This window comes from Haemorhous mexicanus, chromosome 6, assembly GCF_027477595.1.
Source record: "Haemorhous mexicanus isolate bHaeMex1 chromosome 6, bHaeMex1.pri, whole genome shotgun sequence".
NCBI classification, from domain to species: Eukaryota; Metazoa; Chordata; class Aves; order Passeriformes; family Fringillidae; genus Haemorhous; species Haemorhous mexicanus.
This window is the reverse complement of record NC_082346.1, coordinates 3409514-3433466: the sequence shown is the minus strand read 5'-3', so window position 1 is coordinate 3433466 and position 23953 is coordinate 3409514. Positions and strand designations below refer to the sequence as shown.

General features: G+C 42.7%; 1 protein-coding gene across 5 annotated transcripts in view; it reads left to right on the top strand.

Annotated features, from left to right (window-relative positions):
* Positions 1-23953, top strand: part of NAV2 (neuron navigator 2) — a 381930-nt gene that overhangs the window by 155573 nt on the left and 202404 nt on the right. Inside the window, exon 1 of one of the 5 annotated variants that reach the window (XM_059848309.1) lies at positions 15555-16693. The exons of 2 other annotated variants lie outside the window; for them this stretch is intronic. In XM_059848309.1, the coding sequence (XP_059704292.1) occupies positions 16436-16693 (258 nt within the window). In that variant the 5' untranslated portion in view covers positions 15555-16435. Of the gene's footprint in view, positions 1-15554; positions 16694-23953 lie in introns of those variants that run through there. 2 more of the 5 variants (XM_059848307.1, XM_059848308.1) reach the window with 2 other exon arrangements.

Sequence of the window (23953 nt, the reverse complement as noted above, 5' to 3'; positions counted from 1 at the left end):
GTGTCACATTTTGCAGTGTGTCCTTATGCACCTCCTGCATGTTGTAGCAGCTGCATGATAGTTGCCACCCTTTTTGGATCTTCATTTATAGAAAAGACAATTACACACAGTATAAATAGAAATAACACTGGGTTTTCTGGGAAAGAACTCTGTTAAGCATGCAACCTGGAGTAATGCAAGAATAAAATGGTTTTTTTTTTCTCCCACTCAGTAACTTCTTTCTTACTGGAAATAATGAATGCAGACAATTATCTGAGAGAATGCTGAGGATTTTTAATAATATGTAATAATATGGCAGGAGTTAACATTTATAAGTGACTGTACTTAGTTTTAAGTGGAAATGTTTCAAATGTGTACTTTTGTAAGAGACTTTTATAATGATAGCATTGCTCCTGATTAAATTTGCTGTGATGTCACAGGGCCAAACTAGGACAATAAAGAAGCTGTCCTGTTCTGCATAGCTCCCAAATAGTTGTGGGATGCTTGACTCCATCTCTGATAGCCAAAGTGAAGTCAGGTGAGGGTGAGGGCAGTCCTTGGATGCTACAAGTGGATGGGAAATGCAGGGATGTGATGGGGTTTGGCAGTGTCACTCTTGCTTCTGAGTCGCTAGTGAGCTAAAAACCTGAGCAGAGTGTGAGGGGTATATTGACAGGGCAAATTGCTGTCACAACAGCTGCCTCTAATCTTATTTTCACGTATTTATAGTGTGTAAGATAACATTTTCTCTCAAGTGAGCCCTCTGGCAGGCCCCTGGGCACAAAGGGACCGTTTTCTATCAGCATGGTGAGCAGCAATACTCTGATTACTCAGAGAGGATCCTTATTGCTGCCTTGCCAGGTTTGCCCAGTGAGTCTTCAGGTTGAATTTGAGAGCTCTAATGGCCTTGATTACAGACTAATAATGAGCTTTGATGCTGTGCTTAAACCTGGAGTGGGAAGAATAGCAAACAGAGAGGGAGCTGAAATATGGGACCGTTGGGACAGTTTCCAGCTTCGACTTGTGATCTTTCTTTGTGCTCCCAGGATTTACCCTGTCTGTGACTCAATTGCTTATTTTATACAAGTATGAAAGATTGCTCTAATGTGGCTGGTTCTTTGTTTCTGAGGGCTGTTTTCAGCCAATGTCCTTTGCAATTGGATTTGCTTCCACATTGTTATATGCAGAGCTGCCTTTTATTTGCTGTAATTATCTGCTCCCAGCACAGCTCTGCCACACAAAGGTTTGTGCCTGTGCACACACATGTTGGGGACCGCTGCCCTTTGTGCTCTGGCTCTAGGTGGTCAAGCATAATATGGAGAGGAAGAGGAACATTTTGTGGAATATTTGGATCAAGGGCACAGAACTAAGTTTTCGAACTCACTGACAGCTTTTGAGTTCCCTCACCCTCCTGTTTATGGGACAGGGAATCAAAATATCGAGAATAAAAGGAAAGATAAACAGAACCTTCCTTTATTTCTTCCTTCCCTAACAATGTTATCTGCCTAACCCTCCCCACTTTATATCTCATTTGTTTGGGGCTTGATAGTGCCATAAACATGAACCCAAAACAGATAGTAACATCAAAAGGGAAAGCTGTTATTTTAGATTGCTTTACAGATATTTTTATATATAACCTATCTATTATACTCTACTTATTTCTGCTCTTCATTTGCTTGCTTACACATCCCAGAAGGTTTTTTCCAATGGTTTTGTCTTTTCCATTTGTCGAACTTTGGCTCTCTATCTCTGCTTCCAACTGCTCCCCTGTTGTGATTTGTGGAGGTCTGGGAATAATTACAGCTGTTTTCTTTAGCTGCTGCTGCTGCATCCGTGTGTGTAAGTCCCCAGGATATGTCAAAGAGCCCAAGTTTGTAGACTAGCCTGGAGAACTGATGTTAGCTATACCCTTCAGGAAATATAAAATCAACTATTGTGCATTGGGGTTTTCAGTTTTGTCTTGCTAAGGAGCTGAAAACAAGATTCACAGAATGTTCTGAGTTGGAAAGGGACTCACAGGGATCATTGAGTCCAATTCTTAAGTGAATGGCCCATACAGGGATTGAACCCACAACCTTGGTGTTATCAACACCATGCTCTGACCAACTTAGCAAAACACAACCAATTTAAACTTTTTTTGTTTGTTTCCTAATTTCAATCAGGGCTGAGAAACGACAACACACTTAATAGTCTTTGTTCTTTACCAGGAGTGTAGTTGCTGCCTTTGCCTTCCTTTTGGATTTGCCCACATATCATCTGTGGCATCCCCACATCCCCTTTAGTGCAGAGGAACCTGGCTTTGGGTCACACAAATGTAGATCAGCATTAATGACACAGGTAGAGAATGCTCCCATGCTTAAATGAAATACCTGTCTGGTGAAATCTCAATATCTGAGGTGCTTCTGCTAACAGAGCTGTCACATTGCCCTGGACAGTGTGTGGACATTTTCATCTGGTTCTACAGTTCAAAAAGAGAAAACAAAGAAATACGTTTTCAAAGCAGCAACTAATTTTACTTGTTTCTGTTTTGGGCAGCCTGATTTGAGGCATTTGCCAAGCTGTCAGGCCAGCTCACCTGCATTTCCAGGGGAGCTCGGCAGTGGCACTGGGCTCATCCCATGTCCTTGACTTCCAGGGTCACAAGTGTCCTGCAGTACAAGTGCTTTTCCTTTTTGCCTGAGCTGGTCAGATCTGTCGTGCTCTGTTCCTGTCACAAAGTTCGAGTCGAGTGAGCGTGGCTCGTGTCCTGACTACACTTCAAACACTTCCTGGCCAGTCCCAAGGGCTGTCCTTGGGAGAGAGCAGCTCGCTCACAGTGCAGCAGGGCACTGGAGGTGGCGCGGAGCACGCCGGTGGCGTCACGACCGCCGCGATTAAATTGTTGTGGAGATAGGAAAAGCCATCTGCTGTTTGTCCCCCCTGCCTGCTGGCTGTCCAGCCAGGCTGATGGGGTGCCAGGCTGTCACATGGGAGATGCCTGGCTGCCGTGGGGCCTGGCTCAGAGGCTTGGTGACCCATTTGCAGGTGACACGGCACGCCAGGCTGCGGCGGAGGGACGGGAGCTGCGCAGAGGGCGCGATGGGCGCTGGAGCGCGCCTGGCGCAGCTCTGGGAGCTGGCTGGTCCTGCCTGTGCTGGTGATGTGCTCTTGCTCTCTTCAGGGGATGCAGGCAGAGCTGGCCTTGTGCCTGCTCCTTCCCTGGAGAGAGAGAGCTGGGTGGGACTCATCCCAGCATTGCTGTGCAGAGATGACCTTGCAGTTGCTGCCGTGCCTGTGGTGGGATGCTGAACTTCAGTGGTCCCTGTGGGTCCATTCCAGCTCAGGATGTTTTGTGATGCCATCTGTGCTGAAAGGGTTGGGACAGGATGCAGGGGTGTTTGTGTGTGTGGAGCGCTGGGATGGGGTGTGTGGGCTGTGTGCAGATCTGCTGATTTCCCAGGATGCAAATACTCGCTGTAAATCTTCTGTGCAAGAGTCTGAAATCCTTTGATATACCATCCAATATCCACTGGGAAACAATATCAAACTTGTTGAGCAAATGAAGTCTTAAAAGAATACTAGGGTTGCTGAAATACAAAAGTTAAGAACCCAAAGTTTAGGAAATGCCAAATACAAAATCCCAATACTTGCTTTTTACATTTTGTGTCATAAAGCCTATTTGTCACAATGATTCCATTTTAAGGGCATGATCATACACTGTTTTTGATAATTAAAGAGCAGCAAGTTAGGAACCAGTTATTTAATAGCATGTTTAATTAAGAAAGAAAAGTATGTGGTATGTGAGACTCACAGCTTTATTTACTGTACTTAACTAAATTCCTCCCTAATGGCAAAATTTGTATTTTTCTTCCCTCCTGACACACTCATGGATTTTTCCTGGTGTGTGCTTCCCAGTGCATAGTGCTGATCAGTTTAATATCTAAATACTGTATGGGCAGGAACTTGCCTTCACCCGATCTCTGGCTGAGGTTTGGTGGGTTATAGTGATGCTGTAATCTCTGCTACATTAATATGGGCCCGAAACACTGGGAAAGTGTTAAAATTAGTATTTTACTAGCTTCACTCATGAAATGTGAACCCGATTTTGGGGCATACACTGTGTAGTGCTTTACAGGTTCAGAGCTTCCATGTCCTAATTCTCTCTCTCTTTATAACTGGGTGTTCATCCCAGTCCTGTTCCCATCACTGGCTCTGCTCTTCACACCTTCCTCTTTAGAACTAGTTTCCATCTCCATGTCCTTCCATAATGCACGCTCTCAGCCCCACATACAGATTTTCTCTTTGAGCCTTGTTGTGCTCCCTACTGCTTAGAATCCTCCTTTTGTTCCTTCTGGTCCCCCTGGGTTGGGGAGTGCTCAGTTCAGCTGTGGGCCTGGTCCCTCACTCGTGGGAGCAGTGTGGTGCCCAGGAGCACAGACTCAGCAGACCTCACCTGCTGAAGGGAAGTGATTTTAAAATCAACTGTGTTGTGTGTGTTTTCAGAAAAAACAAGTTACACTTTATCCTGGCGCAAACCTTGCCCAACCACAAGTTCCTTGTTCCAAGCTCTGGAGTGCCTGAGCTGTTGAAGTAAAGGTCACTGGTGCTTTTTGGACGTGGCTGAGTGATGACATGTGGTTCTACCTTGGTTCTGGCATTTTGGCTAAAGCATTCCAAAATTTTCAGCCTGGGGTGGGCACTGGCACTGTGTGCTCATAAGAGAGTGTTAAAATTGGATAAAATGGTCAGCAGCTGAGAATGAGGTGAAGACTCTCTCAGTGGGTTTTAAAAAATCAATAATGATGTTTAGAAGAATGATATGTGCTATTTAATTATTTCCTAATGAAGTTTGGGCTTCCTGTGATCAGCATGGGTGGTGTAGGCACAGTCCTGCCTGTCCCAGCGTGTTTGGGCAGCAAGTGCTCCTGGTGGGCTTACAGTGATGAATTCTCATTGATCTTTGCTAATGCCAAGTTAAAGCTTTGCTATTTGCTAGTGCTCTGATGTTTTTCAGCATGCTAATTATTCCTTTGAACTGGAAATGCTTGTTCAGCGCAGGGTAAGAGAGACTGGAATTGGTGATGCTGTGCTGCAAATTTTGTTGAACTTTTCCTGTTTGTGTTGACGTGCTGTTCTGGTTTTCTCAGGTCAAATTAGACATCACCACATTTTTATTCAGCTCACACTACATGTGTGTGTGTGCACATGCATATGCAGACACAGCTGTAATTTTTTTTATTGTTGTACTAACAGTGGTCCTGCCCAGGAGAAATTTTTTTCCCAACATCATGGTGGAAATATTATGATGATTTTGGAAATAGCTGCAGATGTCTGAAAACGTAAAGGAAAATACAAAATAGAAACACAAATATTTTGCGTCTGTGCAGAGAGACTAAAAGGTAATTAGCCAATGGTAATAAATGGCTTTGTTTTGAAAGACCCAAAATGGTGACCTGAAATGTTTTGAAAGGTTTTCTGGATGATGGCATTTCTGTGTTCAAAATTTCAGTCCAGAAATCTCATACAAAAGTGATAACTGTTGGCAGGGGAGAGCAGTGGAAAGTCATGCCTGCAATAGGAAATCATCTCACTTTTAAAAGTGAACATTGCTATTTCAGGTTTTAATTTTGATAATTAGCAGTAGCAGCTCATTCTCAAAATGCACTTCTAACAGTAGGTGGTCCAGAATTGCATGAGGTAACTTAATATGCCCTTTCTTCCTGAGTCTGTAATTGGAAAAAGACAGGAAAAGCTAGCTGCTATTAATTGCACAAGCTATTTACAGCACAGAAAAATTGGTTTCTCATTTGTATACATGCAGCACAGTGTTGGCACTGCTGCTAAGTGCTGCCCTTCAGAGGTTTTGCTCTAATACTGAGTATCAAATCCTCATTCCTATTACTGAAGGTCTGCCTTGGCCTGGAGCTCACAAGCCCTTAGCCAGCACACCTCACCTGGTTCCCAATTTGGTGGTAACATATTCCCCAGGCTGCTTTTGTTCCTTGTAAATTCCTCTCACCTCTCCAGTGGATCTTGCAGCTCCTTGTGAGGCATCTCTCATGGCCCACTGCATTCCTGCCAGCCTTGCTGCTGCCCCCAGACCCATGGAAGATGCATGTCTCTCTTGGCTGGTGTTCCACCAGCTCTGCCTGTGCTCTGCAGGTGAAATTGGGATGCCTGAAGAGTCTGCTGAGAATGCAGCAGGTAGCCAAGGAGCTTACTGAGGTGTCCTGGTGCTGCAGGGTACACATATGTTGTACCTTAGGGTGAAAACATGCACTGTGGTTTGCATTTGGTGTCAAAATCACTGCTCATGCAGGCTAGGTTAATGTAAATTGCAAATCCTAGATATAAGTATCTGTTCACACAGTTCAAAGTGATTACACGTTTGTGTTTGTGAGAGATGTGAGAGAAGAACCGAAAGGAAGATCACACTTTAACATGTGCTAACATTTTCCTGCGAAAATCTGATCTGCTGGTGTCTTCTGCTGGCCATCCTGCCCAAGCATTTCCTTGTGATGGACCAGGTTATTGCTCATAGCTGGTTTCTACTTTGAGTTCTTCCAGTAGGTACCAATGGAATTTTAATTTTTTTCCCTTTTATTGTATTTGGAAATAGTGGGGTTAATTCAGATTGAAAGGGCCTTCAGGAGGTCTTCAGTCTCACCTAATCAGAGCAGGGTCAGCTGTGAGATCAGACCTCAAGGCTTTATCCAGTCAAGCCTTTCATGAGTGACAAAATTGAATAGATGGATGCCCAGTTGCCCTGAACAAACTCCAGCAGTGAGATAAGGAGATACAGAGCTGGTTACAGCTAACATTTGCCTTGATTCTTCAGCAAGCCAGAGGTGCAAAGCTTTGAGCTATAATTGAAGGTGGAGCAGATGTTACACGTGTATTGGAACTTCACTGTGAATCCCCATCTAAAAAGATTTATAATTTCCCAGTTAATTTCCAGATGATCTTTTTTAACATGCTGAGGGTAGCAGATGTGTTTGTTATACCCCACTCTTTAAAGTCATTTTGGGAAGTTAAACAGATGGATGCCTTTTGAAATTCAGCAGCTGTAGCGGCGTTGTTTCGTGTGCCAGCCCGGATGGAAGGAAGCAGCAGCTGAGAAGTGCTTTGCTGGTGACGAGCTGACCCACTTGCCAACAGCCAGTCATGTCCTAATGTTGTGACAGGAATGATTGACTACACCTGCTTTTACTGTGGAACCAGTCGTTTCTAGACAGCTGGGCAAGCTTGAATACAGGTTGTTCTACCGCTGGAATAAACAAAGCTCGTGTTAGTTCTCATACAGGAAGTGATTATGTCTCAAGACACAGAAAATCATTCCATCATCTGTGTGCCATTTATTTGGAAAAAGGTTGTGTGTTACAGCGTCCTTGCTACTAAAATTTCAAGGGGAAATGGAAAATGCAGAAAATTTCTCTCTCGGTGCTATGTCTTCAGTGTGTTGTTTGCTGTCCAGTGACAAACATCAGCCAGATCTCCAGTGTGGCCATGGGTTGTTTTGACACTGATACCTTCCCAAAATATTCCAGGCAGTGGGAGCAATGTTATTAAAAATCTTAGGGATGGGGTGTGTAAAATAAATGCCAGGCTGTCAGGTCTTCATTCTGTAGCTGTAAACCATTGAGTTCAGTGCAGCATCATGGGTAAAACTCAGGGTGGCAGGAAGCCTGTTACCTTAAAAAAATAAAATTGATTAAATGTTGAAATATCAAAGCTGTTTAAGGCAACAAACGTGTCACTAATCATTACAGTGGGAGCCTTCTTTGATTTGGTAGGAAAAAAAAATATTAGGACAGCATTCATGAGTAGGTTTTTATGTCAGTTTTGGGTGGTGGATATTAAAAATGCTTGAAAAAAATCAATGTTAGAACAGCACAGGAGGGTTAGTTATCAGTTTGCTAATGGGAGAACAAAGGAAATACAAGGAAATTTGAGAAGGGAAGCTTGATCCTGCCATGCATGAGGCTGCACAGTGGCCCTGCAACACTTTAAATTTGATTATTTTGTGCTAGGTTAATAGAGAGCTTAAAAAAATAACTGTTTCCTGTACATTTCCTTGCAGAGGGATTATTTAAGCTCCCTGGTTTAAAACTGAGTGTGATATTGGGCAGGTCAAGTCAACCTCTCCCTCAAATGGACATGTGGTTTTAAAAAATAAAATTAATTATTACTTTTTGCTTCCCCCCTCCCTCCCCCCCCAGTTTATGGGTTAGGTAATCCTCATCAAATTCCCTTGCTAGATCATCACAGTGGGAATGGAGGCTGGTTTTGGGGATGTTGGGTTGATGGTTGACATATGTCTGTGCCTGAAGAAATTTCCCTGAACTTTTTGATTTAAGAATTTCAGCAGAACCATTACCCCAAAATTTAGCTGAGTAGGGTGTGCTTTTATTTTCCATAAACATCAACTCAGGACAAATCTTTCTTTAAAGGAGCTGTGGAGGTAGGCAGCGTTCATTTCAGGGCACTATGTTAGGCACTTTCTGGGTTTCCTTTGATACCACCACTGTGAACAATCTAGGTTTGTAGATTATTTTTTTCTGGTAGCATGTTCAGAAATAGCTGGAGTTCATATTATTGCAATTAGTGCCATTCTGTGGTGCATTGCAGATGACTTCCAGCACAGAACTGCTGCTGAACGGTTGCCCTGTGGAAATGCTCCCTTTTTTTTTTGGATTCTAGGGAAGAGAGGCTTGGGCTGTTAAGTGTACTTGTGTACTTTTCAAAAACTGGAAGTGTAGGATGATAATCATCATTCCCTGATATCAGCTGTCAGTAGGTGAGCACCACAAGCACTTATTCCATGGCTCCAGAGCTGCACGGTGCAGCACCAGCTGAACTGGATGCTTGGGCTCAGTAGGCAAGAGGATTTTTTTTTTTCTAGAAATTGGCAGGGAATTCGTATTGAGGGGAATGGAGATAATGTGAGTGTGTGATTGGATTGGATCGTTCTGTAAAGAAGATTTTGATAAATACTTTGAATTTGGAAAGCAGATTGTGATGTTGGCTGTAGAGAAACTACATTGATTGAGGGCAAGTGAAAATCTGGTCCTAGCCACTTAGTTTGAGTAGTGAAACTTTGCTCTTTACAAAATAGCTGAAGTTGCTTAATGATAATCTGGCCAATTTGTATTTGTTCAGAACTGCTGATGTGGGAGAGGCTGATGGCAGCTGAGGGTGGGTTGGAATGCTTAAGCAGATCCAGTTGTAAAAAGGCTTTGAAATACAGCCTTTTCTTCCGATCTGTTTCTCAGATGGTTTCTGCCTTTAGGCTCTGACAACTCTTCCAGATGATGGAGCAGGTTCATTTGAAATGTGCCAGCCAGGTTACAGAAGGTGACTACCTGATGATGTGAGGTTGTTAGCTTGTAAGTGGTGGCTATTTTTAACACTCCACTTCTCAAGAGGGTAAGAGAGAACAGCAGCAGAGGGAAGAGAGCATTTTTTTAGGTCCTTTCCTTCAAATTTCATCTTAATGTGATGGTTCTTAAAGTCAAGGGTAGCTTGTGGTATTTATATCATCATCTTCATCATCACCTTTCTTCTGTGATATGCTCATTAGTCACAGATGTTTTCTTTGCTTTTCCAAACACACCAAGCCATAGGCAATGTCAAGTCAGGTATAAAATAATAGAGGAGCTAGTGCCATTAACCTTGTGGAAACAAAGGACACATGAATAGATTAAGAATACCCAGATGCACATCTCTGTCGGGAAGACGTGATCTGCAAGTCTCTTTCCAAAACAGTACTGCAGCATTTATTCCAGGTGCTGTTAGTGGCACAGAGAGATGATGTCCTTTGTTACAGACACAGAGATGTGCAAGTCGAGGTGAGCTATGGGCTGGCCTGACAGAGCTCCTCTGTTAGGATCATAAAGATTATTCATGTGTATATGCTTTACACTGTGGTCACTGCTGTGACCATGGCACAGACAAACAGTAAGCATCTACATCTTACACCAGCACAGAAAGCATTAATTCAAGTAAGCTCTTGCATTCCTCATCCCTTTCAGTCCCGTTCCTGATGAGTTTAGGTCTCAGGAATGAACTTTACGTGCAAAGTCAGAGAGATGGACCTTTTCAAAGCCCATCACAGAACCCTTATCAGTGAATGTCTCAAGACAGCAGGGCCCAGTTTTTATTAGATTGTGGGAAAGTGATACGGCTACAAATCCAAAAGCAATGGGAGCGTAATGAATTCAGAGCTGTGAGTTTGCATTTGCTGTGACAATAGAAACGTATGAAGCTGTTGAGTGCCGCGCTGCTCCAGGCTTAGGTTACAAAACCATGCAGCACTCTGGTACAGAAATGGGATTAAATGTGAGCATTGTTCAGAAGATGCTAATTTAAAATGGTGCCATTTTCTGTCACCGTGCGAGAGCATTTGCTTGTATCACTAGTGTGGCCAGTGAAATTTCCTGTGTATTTTCTGAAAATGAGTGGAACAGATGTTCTTGACCAGGTAGAACTTGCCTTGTATATTTAAAAAAAAATACACTATTATAAAATGAAGTGGAATTAAACCCAATGTGAATCAGAAGCATGTCAGGGGATTACAAGAGGAATTTTAGATCAGAATTAGTGTAATGCAGACAAGATTTCTGTCAAAAGAACTGGGAACAGAACCAAGGTTTCTTCCTCTTCTCACTGTTCTATATAAAGAACTCACATGTACAGATTATAATTGCTGTGGTGAGAGGATGCCAAATTATATAATGCTTCTATCCACATTCCTCCTTCTAATCTCTACTGTTCCCCATGGGGGAGCACAACAAAAAATTATGGGTTTGACACCTTTACTCCTCTACACCCTTATGGGTTCTTTCATAGAATGGTAATGTGAATGTACAGATGGGATCAGCCTTTTCCATATTTGATACTGATGAGGAACAAAAGATGGATGTGAATGTGCAAAATGCCTGCAGTACCAAAAATAGATCCATATTTATTCCTGTCATAACTTCACTTAAGTTGATGGAGCTGTGCCAAGGCTGAACATGCCCACAGTCTCTGCGACAGCCGCCTGACAGCGGTGAAGCTTGAGAATGGCTTGGAGGGAACAATTCAACCCTCTGACTCTGTGTGGTGACATTTTAGGGATATTCAGCTTGAAATTATTTTTCTGGGAGATTGCAGATCCATCCTTAATGCCTTAAAGCTGAGGATGGAGTTGATCAAGGTGTTTTCAAGCCTTGAGTTCAGTTCCAGCATCAGCTCTGAATCACCAGACCAGCTAATGAGGTGTTCTAATTGATAGCATAATTCTACATGGTTTTTCCATTTAGGCTAATGTAACATTTGGCTTTGTTGAGGACGAATATTAACCACAAGTTGAAAGGAAGGTCTGATTCTCTGATATTTTCCAATATTTCATCAAGCTTTTAATTTTATTTGCAATACCCACATGCAATTCATACAGACATTTTCTTTCCACTTGTGTATAGAGACCCTGTTTTGTTGTTAATTGATAATGTGTGAGCTGTGGAGGCAGCTTCAATGGTTTTACTGTTCCAGAAACGTTCATCTCATTCATAAAGATCATCTGTTCACGAGCAGTCTACTCTGGGCTTTTGTTCTCTTTACTGGCTTTATTTTGGGCAATGTGCTGACTTGCCTACAAGCTCTTGAGCTACAGGCCATTCAAATAGTTTCCTCTGGTGTGTTAAGTTCTTGAGTTCACATGAGCCTGCTCACTAAAATTTTGAGAGTATTAAGCCAGTTCTCAACACCAGAGTCTTGGCACTTGAGCTGACACTCCATGGTGCTGAGCAGTCACAGCTTGAGTCCAAAGCAGTGATACTTTCTGAGCTTCAAAATCAGCTGTGTAAGCCAAATCAGTAGGGTTTATTGTGGTTTTGTTGTTGTTGTTTGTTTTTTTTCTAACAGGAAACTGCTTGTTTCTAGCATTTTTCCTTCCTTATTTCCCCATTTGGGGAGTGGATGGGTGCTCCCTTGACTACAGGCAGATAAGGAGGGGATGTTGTGGTTATTCAGGCAAAGATACTCATCAGACTTAAAGCTGCAAGAGAATTTCTCCTAGTCAGAGGCTTCCCCTACATTTCTGGGAAGGAATGAGGCTCTTGCTTTTTGTTTAGATAATTTCCCTCCTTTTTTTAAGGTTGCTTACTCCTACCTTAGACACAGAAATTTGGGTGATTCAAAACAGGGAAGGGAAAACTGGTTGGGCTTTTTAAAGAAGGTAAGAGACAGGTTCCCAGATCCCTTTGACTGTTTAAGAGGAGTAGTTTCTTTTAAAAATCCTAGCCTTAAAACTAGATACAAATTAATTTATTAGGCAACAACAACAACAAAAACAACCCAAACCCAAAGTAAAACCAAAACCACAGACAACCCAAAAACTTGTCAATTCCAAAGACAGACCAAAATTGATGTTGCCAGTCTTTGCAGATAGAGCCTGTAATGTGATATAATTTATGGTCTCATGTGACTACTCTGCTACTGGATACAGCATTTCAGTGCCATTATGCTGTGATGTTTAGATATGTAAAGCAAAATATGTATAACATAAAAACTCCCCCAGGTTTTAGATGACAAAGAATTATTAGATGCAAACGGAATCCATGAGAGAAGCAGTAATTCTAGGTCACTCTTCAAATGTGTTATCAGGAATTCACATAAAGCTTTGATGAAGAATATGTCCACTGATTTGGCAAAATATCTGTCTGGATCATAGACTGAGTGTATTCAGAAGAAATCATATTCAGTATGTTGGACTGCACACTGAGAAATCAGTAAAACTCCTTTGAGTGTCCCAAGGAACTGTGGAGTATTTAATCCACCATCATCAAAGGATCAGATTCCATAATTGTTAAGGGAGCAATGAAATGAATCCTTTTCTTTTGGTCAAATTAACGTTGTGGCTGGTTTGGTATCCCATGCCCTAGCCAGTTTTCCAAGATAAAAACAGAACAACAAAAACTGTCAAGTTGGGTGCAGCAGGGATTGGTGGCCTGAACCTCATAAAACGTGTAAGTGAAGAACAGAACGTAAAGCTGTCAGTTAGATCTTCTAATAGCTTTTAAACCTTACTGTATTTTATTACAGATCTAAAATTAGCCTGGTTTTCAGGCCTGGATCTTTTTCAAGATGTTCTTACTGGAGCCCAACCTTCTCTAAGCCAGCAGGGCTGAGTTCTCAGCATGGAACGATGGTATTGGAGCATTTGACACATTTCTGCTCCAAGGACTACCAGTCCTCTCAGATGGTAAATTTACATTCTTTATCGACTTGTAGGGTTTTGAAATGTTCTATATAGCTATGTTCAAGCTGACATTGAGGACAGTTATAGCAGAACATTAGAAGATTTGTCTTGGTGGGATCTCAGTGAGATGGATGATGAGGGATGTGTGCTTTCCCATTTGAAATTGGTAGATAAAGAGATTGATGTGGAGGCAGTTACTTAAAAAAACAGCTACCATAAAATTTACCCGGTTGTAGTTATTACAAAACAGCCTGCAGAAGTGGTACATGTGAAAGCAGATGTGCTGAAAAATCCCAGCAACAGCCAAGACTGAACACGTGAGCTTTACGTGGGAACTTGAATTACATTTTGCATTGCGGTGTTGAGGAAGAATAGTACTTGATAATAAGTGGAGCACAATTTCTGACTTTAGTTTTTAGTTCTGCCACTTGGTCACTCTGTAACCTTGGGTAAGTCATTGAGGATGGCATCTGCAGAAGGATCCAGCAATGCTGTCTTTCATCCCGGAGATGCCTACAATACAATCCAAGAAATGCCTTTTTTCTTTCTGAAAGGTTCCCAGATCTCAAAACCTGAGGTTTGCACATTTAAAACTTCCTGAAAAGACTGAGTGTTAAATAGCCAGGTCCCAGCTCCCCTTGCCATGAATGCTTGAGCCTCCCTTCCCCAAGCACTGCTCGCAGCCTGGATGGGGCAGGGGCAGTGGGGCTGGGCTTCCTCTGTCCTGCTGAGCCACTTCACCCAGTGGGTATTTCAGACATTTCAAGTGTAGGTTCATTGCTTCTCTGGATGCCTCATCCCTGGAAGTGTTCAAGGCTGGGTTGGATGGAGCTTTGATCAACCTGGACTAGTGGAAGGTGTCCCTGCCCATGGCAGGGGATTGGAACTGCCAGTCTTTAAGATCCCTTCCAACCCAAACCACTCTCTTCTTGCTGGGATCACTCTTGTCCTTGCCAACTAGGCAGTGGCTTAGGGGTTCAGTACTTGGGGAGTGGATGAGGTGGGAATAAGGAGCAGAAGGAAGCTGCCCTACTGGGGAAATAAAGCCATTAACTGGAACTGTGATGAAGATTTGATTGAAATGCACCTTTTGCTTCCATGTCACATGTTGGTTTTGTGCATATTATTCTGAGACACCCTCCTATAATCATAGAATTGTAAGGGTTGGAAAAGACCTCCAAGATCATCAAATCCAACTGTTAACCCAGCACTGCCATATTACCACTAAACCATGTGCCCAAGTGCCATATCCACAAGTTTTGTGACCGCTTTCCTGAGCAGCCTGTTCCAGTGCCTCACAATCCTTTCAGTGAAGAAATTTTTTCTAATATCCCATCTGAACCTTCCCTGGCACAACTTGAGGCCATTTCTTCTCCTCCTGTCACTTGAGGCTGGGGAGCAGAGCCTGACTCCCACCTGACTACAGTCTCCTCACAGTGAGTAGTGAGAGAGCCAGAGGGTCCCACCTGAGCATCCTTCTCTCCAGGCTGAGCCCTCCCAGCTCTCTCAGCTGCTTCTCATCAGACTTGTGCTTCATCAGACTTGTGCTCCATTCCCGGCTTCATTCCCTTCTCTGGAATCACTCTAGCTCTTCAATGTCTTTCTTGTAGTGAGGGATCAGTCACAGCCTTAACTGGGCACTGTGGCACTGTGTGTCCTGGTGCTGAGACCCCATGCAGTCTGAAAGGCATCGCTTGGTGCCTTGATTTGCACAGGGATCATCAATCTCCCCCGGGCCGGGATGGTGCAGATGTGCAGCAAGGGGAATATGTGCAGCTCTGAAATGTGTCAGGATGAACAGGAACGCGGGATCCAGGGCTTGTAACGGATCCTGGCATCCGCCGAGCAGCGTGAGGAGGAACCTGCGACACTGAAAGCCTCCCCAAAGCCAAGAGTTGCTATAATAGGGCCGGATTACTCACTGTACTTATTCAAATTCCTGTTGATGCTGGCAGCGGCAGTTTTTCCCGAACAGCCACGAACAATAAGTCACCTCCAGGTGTTTTGATTTAAATTTTTTTTTATTTTTTCAAATTTCAAAAACAAACCGGTCCCCGGCTCGCTCCGTGCCGCGCCCCCGGAGCATCCCTCCGGAGCATCCATCTATCCATCCCTCCAGACCCCTCCGCCCGCCGCGGGAGCCGAGACCACTCCTCCCCCTGCGGAGAGAGGGTGCGATTTCTTGGTTTTTTATTTTTTGTTCCTGCCGGGAGCGGGCAGGGCGGGCCCGGGATTGGCCCTGCCCGCTCCGCTCGGTGCCGGGCGGCCGCCGCCTCCCTCCCTCCCTCCCGCCCGGCTGGTCCCGGCCCCCCCGGGATGCGCCGAGCAGCGCCGGGCGGGAGCCCGCTCCACTGCGGGAGGGAACATGAGCTGCCGGCTGCTTTCCCTTCCCTCTCGCTGCTGAATCGCTTTCATTTTTAATCTCTTTTTTTTCCCCCCATTTCCTCCCTCCCACCCCCAGGTTTTTATGCTCAGCACTGGGGGAGGCGGGAAATTTTGTGGCCACTGACATATTTTGATTTAAAAATCGCTGTTAGCGGCCGTTTCTCTTTCTGCTCCGGCATCGTTGTCCTGTTCACAGCTATTTAGGCTTAAGAAGCTTGATTCTCTAAGGCTTGTATCCAAGGGCATCAGTCATTAACACACTGAGCTACATCTGCTTCTTGGTTAAGACTGAAGAAGGACATCTTAAGCTGGAAATCCTGCTCGCTCACTCTCTAGTGCTTACGGAAGGGGAAGCATATGCAGCAGCAGGTTCCTTTTTTTTTTTTTTTTTTTTCCCTTCCCAAAGGCTGCCTCACTTTGGAGATGCAGTGACAAGATAATGGAGTGAAAGTCTCTCATTTCCAGGCAAGAAAATTGCAGGAGTCAGATAGAGAAAGGAAGAAGCAAGTTACATAGCAGAAATAGGAAAGAGGACAGTGGTAAGGAACTGAAAATAAAATTAGAGAAAACAGGTGGAAGGCTGGCATAAAGCTGGGAGATATTTTAGACTGAAGGTGGTGTGTTTTTTCTTCTTATTTTTTTTCTTTTTTCCTTTGTCTTTTTTTTTTAAGTTTTTTTTTAATTGGTTTTATTGTTGATTTTAAATTCTAAGCTGATTTTGGAGATCTCTGCAGTAACCAGTCTGCTTTAGAGCAGAACAGCTTCCCCAACGTGTCATTTTCTCTCTCCCTGCCTGCTGTCTCTGCTGTTGCTGCTGCTGACAGAAACGTGTTAGGAAAGCAGAAAGAGAAAATGCCAGCCATCCTGGTAGCCTCCAAAATGAAATCGGGACTACCTAAACCCGTCCACAGCGCTGCTCCAATCCTGCATGTCCCAACAGCCAGGACCATCCCACAGCCCTGTTACCTGAAGTTTGGGAACAAGGTGGAGGTGACGAAGCCATTGTATTCCAGCCAGATTCCTCTCAAATCTTCCGTCGGACAAGAAAACGCGGGAGATGGCCTCCCAGCAAGGAAGAGTAGCTCGGTAGAAAATGGATTTGACACACAGGTTAGCGGGCACCAAATGCTGGGGAGGTGTATGCGAGAATTTATTTCTGTGTTGAGGTTTTCTGGGGTAAATAGCATGGAATTGCAGGGAAGGGATGTGCATGTGTGTGTGTGTGTGTGCCAACATCTGTCTGCAGTAGTGGGATGAAAACATGTAAAATATTCCACGCAGTGGCATGTGTAATTCTGCCAGCATGATGGAGCTGATGGGGGGTGCTGAGGGATGGGGCTGCGTGTGCTGCTTGCCTGTGCTGCCTTCTCCATCGCCTCTGCTTGAACTGGGGGGGTTTACAGCAGGGAGATGATAGAGATGTTGTTTGTGGGGTGTGTTCTTTGTGTGCTTTCTGTAGGTGCTAAGTGCAAGGGCTGGCTCGTGTGCCTGGGCTGGGGGAGGATTGCTGGTTGTCACCAATGTGTTTTGTGTTCGGTCATGTACTGTACCAGAGCACTAGTTGTGTGAACGTTCTGTGTTTGCAGCTGTGTGGGGAGTGAATGGGAGGCAGTGCTCGATGCTAGATTACAGTATGCATGTCATTCAGTGCAGCTAAATTAAACAGATTATGTAGGAAATGAACACTTAAGTGGAATTGCCTGTATAATGCTGTGTGTGCATGACATCATAGATGCAGCCCATCATCAATATACACATTTTAGGTTTCCCTTTATTCTGTGTCAGCCTTCTAATGTATTTTTATATGTGTTGCTTGCTGTATAGGGAGGAGAGATGCCCGTTGCTCAGCTGGTTTAATTTCTGTGGGCAGGGTGAGGTTGTCAGTGTGGCTGGGGCTGCCCTGCACTGCCGTGCCCTGGTGAGCTTCACAGCAGCATGGGCACAGCGTGTGTGTAACTGTGCTAGGGAGGGAGCAGAGCAGATGGGCTGCTGCAGCAAGCACAATTGATTGCTGTGCTCCAGAGATGGCTTTACAGCCCTGGGATGGATTTTGGCAACAGCCATATACATTACATGCTGCTTCTGCCAATATCTGAGCCCGGTGGAAGGTGATACCATTATGCCGAGAGAGGGAAATGATGACAGAGACTCACCTGGTTTTTTCCTTCTTTGAGGAATAATGGCTCATCCCTACCACCTAGATTCTGAAATCTGTGGCCTGGTAACCCTATTCCCTTCAGACAAGTGTGCCTACTGATGGGGCGTGTTTGACCGCATGCCCTGATTTCAGGATATGCTGCACTTTCCTTGCTGGTAGACAGGGTGACGTATTGGGCTGCTCAGGCCAGACAGATATGACTGGAGCAGTTCCTGAGGGACTGAGAGCAGGAAAAGGAGACAGCCAAGCATGGATGCAGGGTAGTGGCAGCAGACAGACCAACCTGTGTTTCACGTCTTGCCCTTACAAGATAATCAAGTGCTCTCTCTCACTTGCACCCGAGTCTGTCCTGGTGCTTATGCAACGTCAGCAAAATCTCATTATCTGCTGCCCTTTCTCTCACATGTGCCATGGTTTCTGCATGGAAATCTATATTGCTGAAAAAGTGGTTGTTATTTAGAAATACTTTCTCATCTTGTAAGAGATTATGCTCACAGATATCTGCCAGTGGGAGCCGTTTGCAGCACACCATGGTGGTTTTAACCCTTACAAGGATGTGGAACAAACCCCATTTTTTTTGTAGCATGATGATGAAAGGGTCTTGATGTTAACTTGTTATATTTGAACAGGGAAAGATTTTGGCTAAGGAAATGTCAGATAATTTTACATTTTTAATTTTTTCAGCAGCAGGAGAAATCTTAAGCTTTGCGTTCTCAGTAATCTCCTCTGGCTGGCAGTCTGAGCAGATGACCAGCACCTTTTAAGGTGTGAACCAGTGAGGCTTTTCCCACTGTCTGTTATCTTGAATAAACACAGTCATTTTTTTGTTGCTCAGCAGTTTTGTTGATCCTTTGAGCTTTGATCCCTCTGCCCACAAAAGCATGCGCGGTTTTGCCATTCAAGGTGGTCACATGGAATGGCAGTCTGTATCTAGAGGGAGATTTTTCCAGATGTGTTGTGTCAAGGGCACTGTTCGTTCCTTTCCCTGCTGTTCCTCCCTGCCAAGGGAGGAGGAGCAGGATGGATGGACATCTGCCAGCTGATAGGTCAGCAGCTGAAGCTTTTATCTTGGAAGACCTTCAGCTACATTCAGGTACAGGAGTGCTTTCTGATAATAACCCTGGTAAGGTTTAGACTTGAACATTGCACCAGGTCTGAATAGCTTGAGAATCTGAGGGTGATCACTTTGCTTCTCTGGGTGGTTTACCTGAAGCACCAATGTGACCCTCACCATTTTATTGGGCAGGCACTTGGCATCACCTGTGAGGGATGGAAGTGACATCCTTACAGTAGAATTTATAGTTTAGATCCAGCAGCTGGACCATTGCCCAGTGTTTTGGCTCCTATCCTCTGTAGATCTTGGTCCCTCTGCAGAATTTTCAGCCCACAAGAAAGGACATCCTCCTGTGTGGGTGGAGGGAGAATGAGAGAGATTGTGTTATTTGGACTAATTCTCTTGGTTCTGGGAGTATTTCAGGGAATTGTTCTTAGTCCCATTGAAGTGGGTCCTTTTTGCACTACTTAATACAAAATTTAGTGGCTTATTGGACTGATTTTTCTGTAGAAGAGGCTGTGTCTAGAGCATAGTCCAGAAGCCAGCATACCATGTTCTCATGCTGGGTTAGCATGTTTCAAGCCACTTACACACCACTGCAAAGCTTCATGAACTGTTTTGGTACCAGGTGGTACCTTTCTAGAACCTGATTCTTCAGAGAACATGAGCACTGCAGGTGGTATTCATTAAAGCACCAATTTTTTAAAAAAACTGCTGAAATTCAAGATGTCCCACTCACAAATGTGGCATCAGTGAAAACTTCTAAATGTTTTGCTGATTTTGTTCCTCTTGATATGATTTAATGTGTGTTAGTTGGATTTTATGTAACTGGAAGTTTTGTGCCTTAAGGCTTTATAAGGGCAGTGTGGTTTTTAAAATGCTGTGCAATTTATAAAAAGCAACACTTCAGAGTATTTCAGGGGCACTTTCCAAAGAAAGGTCTGAGAGTTTTAGCATCAAGCCCATTGTAAATGCTAGTTGGAAATCTTAGGTTGATGAATCATGGCAGTATCATTCCTATTTTACTGTTACTGATATACACACTCTATTTTTCCATATTAAATCCCCTGTGTTGTGCACAACAGTATCTGACTGTTGCACTGGTGCTTATTTTGTCTAATTTGAAAACACCGCCAATAAATTGTACTGCCCATATTTAGAGAGAATTGTTTTGGAAATATTTAACTTTGTTACCAGAGAAACTTCTGTTGAGCAGATAGCAAGATTCTCATCTCTCATCTACAGAATGGTGTTTCTCAGTGATTCTGAGAAAGTCAGATGCATTTGGCTACTAAATTTGCATTAGTTATTTAAGAAAGAAATCATTGCCAGTCCATGGTTGTGGTGTAATTGTTCATGCAGATGCAAGAAGGAAGATGCCATTGTGAATGTCACTGAAGGAGATCACAGATTTAATTATTGTGTTTATTGCTGCTATGTTGTATTCTCCAAATTCTTGATTTTCTTTCTCCAGAGAACCTAAAAAATAATCTCTGTTTGTACCTTCAGTAACTGAAGCAGCACTAAAGGCACCAGGACCTTGCTAGATGGTTGGTACCACCTTGCACTAAAACACTTCCAAGTTAAGAGAATCTGTTTAACCTGGGTTTAAAATATGTGTGTTCTGCAATTACCTGTAATTGTGCTTTGTTTGGTTGGGAGGGGAGGGGCTAGGAATTGGTATTTCTTTGTAAACTTCTTTGCAATATTCATTTGCTGAAAACTCTCCTGGTGGACATGACAAGCAGGTGCTCACAGAGTGTGATGTTCTCCCTCACTTTTCTCTTTCACTACATTAGTCAAAGCCTAGGATTTCTACAACTTTTGCAACTCCTTGTGCTGTCTACAGAACTCTTTTTAGTTTCCCTAGACCCTTTTTTAAAAAATAATTCAGTTTAAAACTGGTTAGATATTGTCTGAAATCAAGCTACCTCGCTCAGCTAGATTTTTTTTCATATTGCTTTCCCAGTCTGTGAAGATCTTGTTGAGTCTGGCAGCCTGGATCTGGGGTGGTCTAGTTCTGGGATGTTCTAGATGTCCCTATTTTCTAGTCTTACTCTAGCTTTTTTTACCTAGTGATTCTTTCCTAATTTTTCAAGACCATCTACACCTGGGGTGTGCTCCAAAAGCATTTGCCACACCTGTTGAGGTTAAAAACATCTCTGGTTTTTGCCTCATTGCCCATTGTGTAGCCCAAGTAATGACAAGGGTATGGAAGCTGCGTTACAACTCCCTGATCCAGATGGAGTGAACAGCCATTCCCAGGCTGCTGGCACACTGCTGGCACCTTCCAGAGAGTTCAGTCAGCTGTGCACTGCTCTCAAACTAATTCACTGAACAGGTTCCTCCAGTGTTTTTCCACACTTCAAATTTAGGCTCACATCAGATGTTTGATGAGCCACGTGTGACCCACGATCTGTGGGCTCTCAGTTTCTCTTCTCTGCCTCACTCCCCTTGTGCCATCCAAATGAAGCCACATAGTTCAGATATTAGTAATTATTTTTTTGTATTTTAATTAACTTTAACTGGAGCTGTTTAAACCTCAGTAGCACTGTCTTGCCAATGTGAAGCTTCATAGACAGAAGGATTAATGGAGCATGTTGCAGAGAAATGATGCCTTCCCTTCTCACGTGCATTAGCCATTTTTGTGTGTGATGCTGGGTTTCACAGTTCTGCTACCAAACCAGCTTGCAGAAGGGATAAGGATCGAGCAAATCTGTATCTGCACCCAATTTAAAGTCAGATGAACATCAACTGGTTTCAGTGCCATTGCATGAGCTGCCTCAGTCGTGTGAAATTTGGTCTTGCTAAGACTGCTGAGCTAATTATAAATGAAATTATGAGAAATATGGTCAATCATACTGATAACTTTGGCACAAAAGATTGCTTTTTGCAGTTGGAAGAAATCAAATGGAGTCACGTTTAGGATATGAACAAAGGATAGATTTCACTGAAGTTGGGAGAAGCTAAGGAAAACTATAGATTCAGACTATCAAAACACATAAGCACAAAATAAATTTGAAATTGGTGCTAATGAGCTTGTTGATATGATTATAGTTATGTACCTAAGTACATTCTTACGAAAAAGCCTGTGCTGGATCTTTATGATGGATTTTTTTCTTTTTCTTTTTTTTTTTTTTTTTAACACACTGTAAGCAATTTAAGGCTACTGGGCAGCCAAATTCTATTTATGACTGCTGTGGGTTTGATATATTTCTAGATACATATTAAAAAATATTTAATTATTGGGGGGGCAGGGAAGGATTTGCTCTAGATGAAATGTTCTCAGATAGAAAACGAGATAACAATTCCAAAGTTGTTTTATTGTGATTATTAACATGGATTTTTCAGTGATTTGTCTTTTCATATCAAGAGCTACCTTTTCTGAAGCCTTGCATTTGAACAACAGGTGTAACGTTGCACTATAAGTTCAGGAGGTTCTTTAATCATTGGGTTTTCATTTAGAATATGCAAAGGGTTACTTTGCATAAAGTAACTTTGTTCAACATTCCATTTGGTTTTTTATCATATTGGAAAATGGGTTTTTCCCCCTATTACTTGTGACAGTCTATCTATCTATCTATCTGGCTTGAAAATTGGAATATGCTTAACTTAAAGCACCTCAGAGGTAGGGATATTCTTATTTTTTGGAGAACATTTGTGAAGTGGACGGCTAAGGCACAAAGAAATGTAGCCAAGGTCAGTCTGCAGCTCTATAGAAAATTACTAGCTAGTCCCTTGATACTAGATTATCTTTCTCCTTGGCTGCTACTTGTTAACAGCTCAAAATGCTCATGCATATGGTGTCCATGTGTTCTCCTTCTGTCCTTGAAACTGTCAGTTTACTCCATTAAGTTGAATTTCTTAAGTGAACACTCTCACTTTTTTGTCCTTGCTTTAGCAAGTGATTTTTATCACCTCCTGCTGTGACACTTGATGCATGGTGACACCAAGCAGAAAGAGGTACAAGCATATTGGTAGAGGAGAACAACAGATACTGCTTTTGAAATCTGCTGGTGCTGAACCTGAGCTTCAAAAAGAAAAAAAAAATCTCATTATAAAGAAGTCTGATAAACAAATAATTAAGGTGATGCTTAAATCAATAATTATTTTGCTTGAACTTTACAAGTTTGCAACAAGATAAATATTGTAAGTGCTGTTTAAGAAGATATATTTGTGAATTAACCAATAGCTGGGCCTTTAATGAAAAGGTGTGCGTGCTGCTTTTGACCTTTTCTCCCATTTATTTTTTTGCTTCTTGAAGCTTTGGAGCTAAATCTTCCACTTTTTATTTTGGTATAAATCGAGATGATCTGAAAATTTTAACCCATTCATCTATTTTTTTTCTTTTGCAGCAAATTGTAGAATCTCATTCTCCTGAGAAATTCACCTGGCTAAAAATACCCTGCTTTAATATTATTTTTAGAAACATCTATATTTGAAGTATATAAATGGTTAGCTATGATGTGTATTATTAGACATGAACTGTTGGTACATTTTGTAACAGGAAGTTACTGGTTTTCCATTCACCAAGAACTGGAATTCAGTCAAACACTTGGCACTTAGTTGTATGCCTCTAATTTTATCTGTAAATTGTTTTTTCTGCAATAGTTTGTGGAAACAGTCTCAGTTTCTTCAGTTTTGCAAAGGCATGGAAATAACTGCTAAAACTTAAAACAAATAAACCACCTATTAAAATAAATGAGAAAACAGGTCACTTCTTATTTTACAACAGGCTGAGATCTGAAGTTTTATTCTGATTCTACCTTTTTTTTTTTTGCCTGTTGAAAGTATTTTTAGTTGTGTTATCCTTGGATTATTTTTTATTTTAATTTTGGGTTATTTCAGAATTGGAAGCAGTGTGTGGGAAAACAATGCCTGAAAGGGAAAAGTATCCAACTTCTGTATTTGAAAATGCACTTTTACCAGGACTTTTTCCCCTGTGCGTGTTGAGCTTTGGACTGTCACATCATCATATTTTGCCAGTGTCTTGTTTACTTGCATTTTTTAGCTTGTGTTCATCCCTTGTCTTGGATGTTTCCTTAAGTCCTTTTCCTTGCATGGATTTTTTTTGTCTCTATGGTAGTGGCAATAAGTTGCCATATCCTCTCTTTCACAATGGGAAGGAGTCTCCCTAAGTGTCTTTATTTTACCTGTC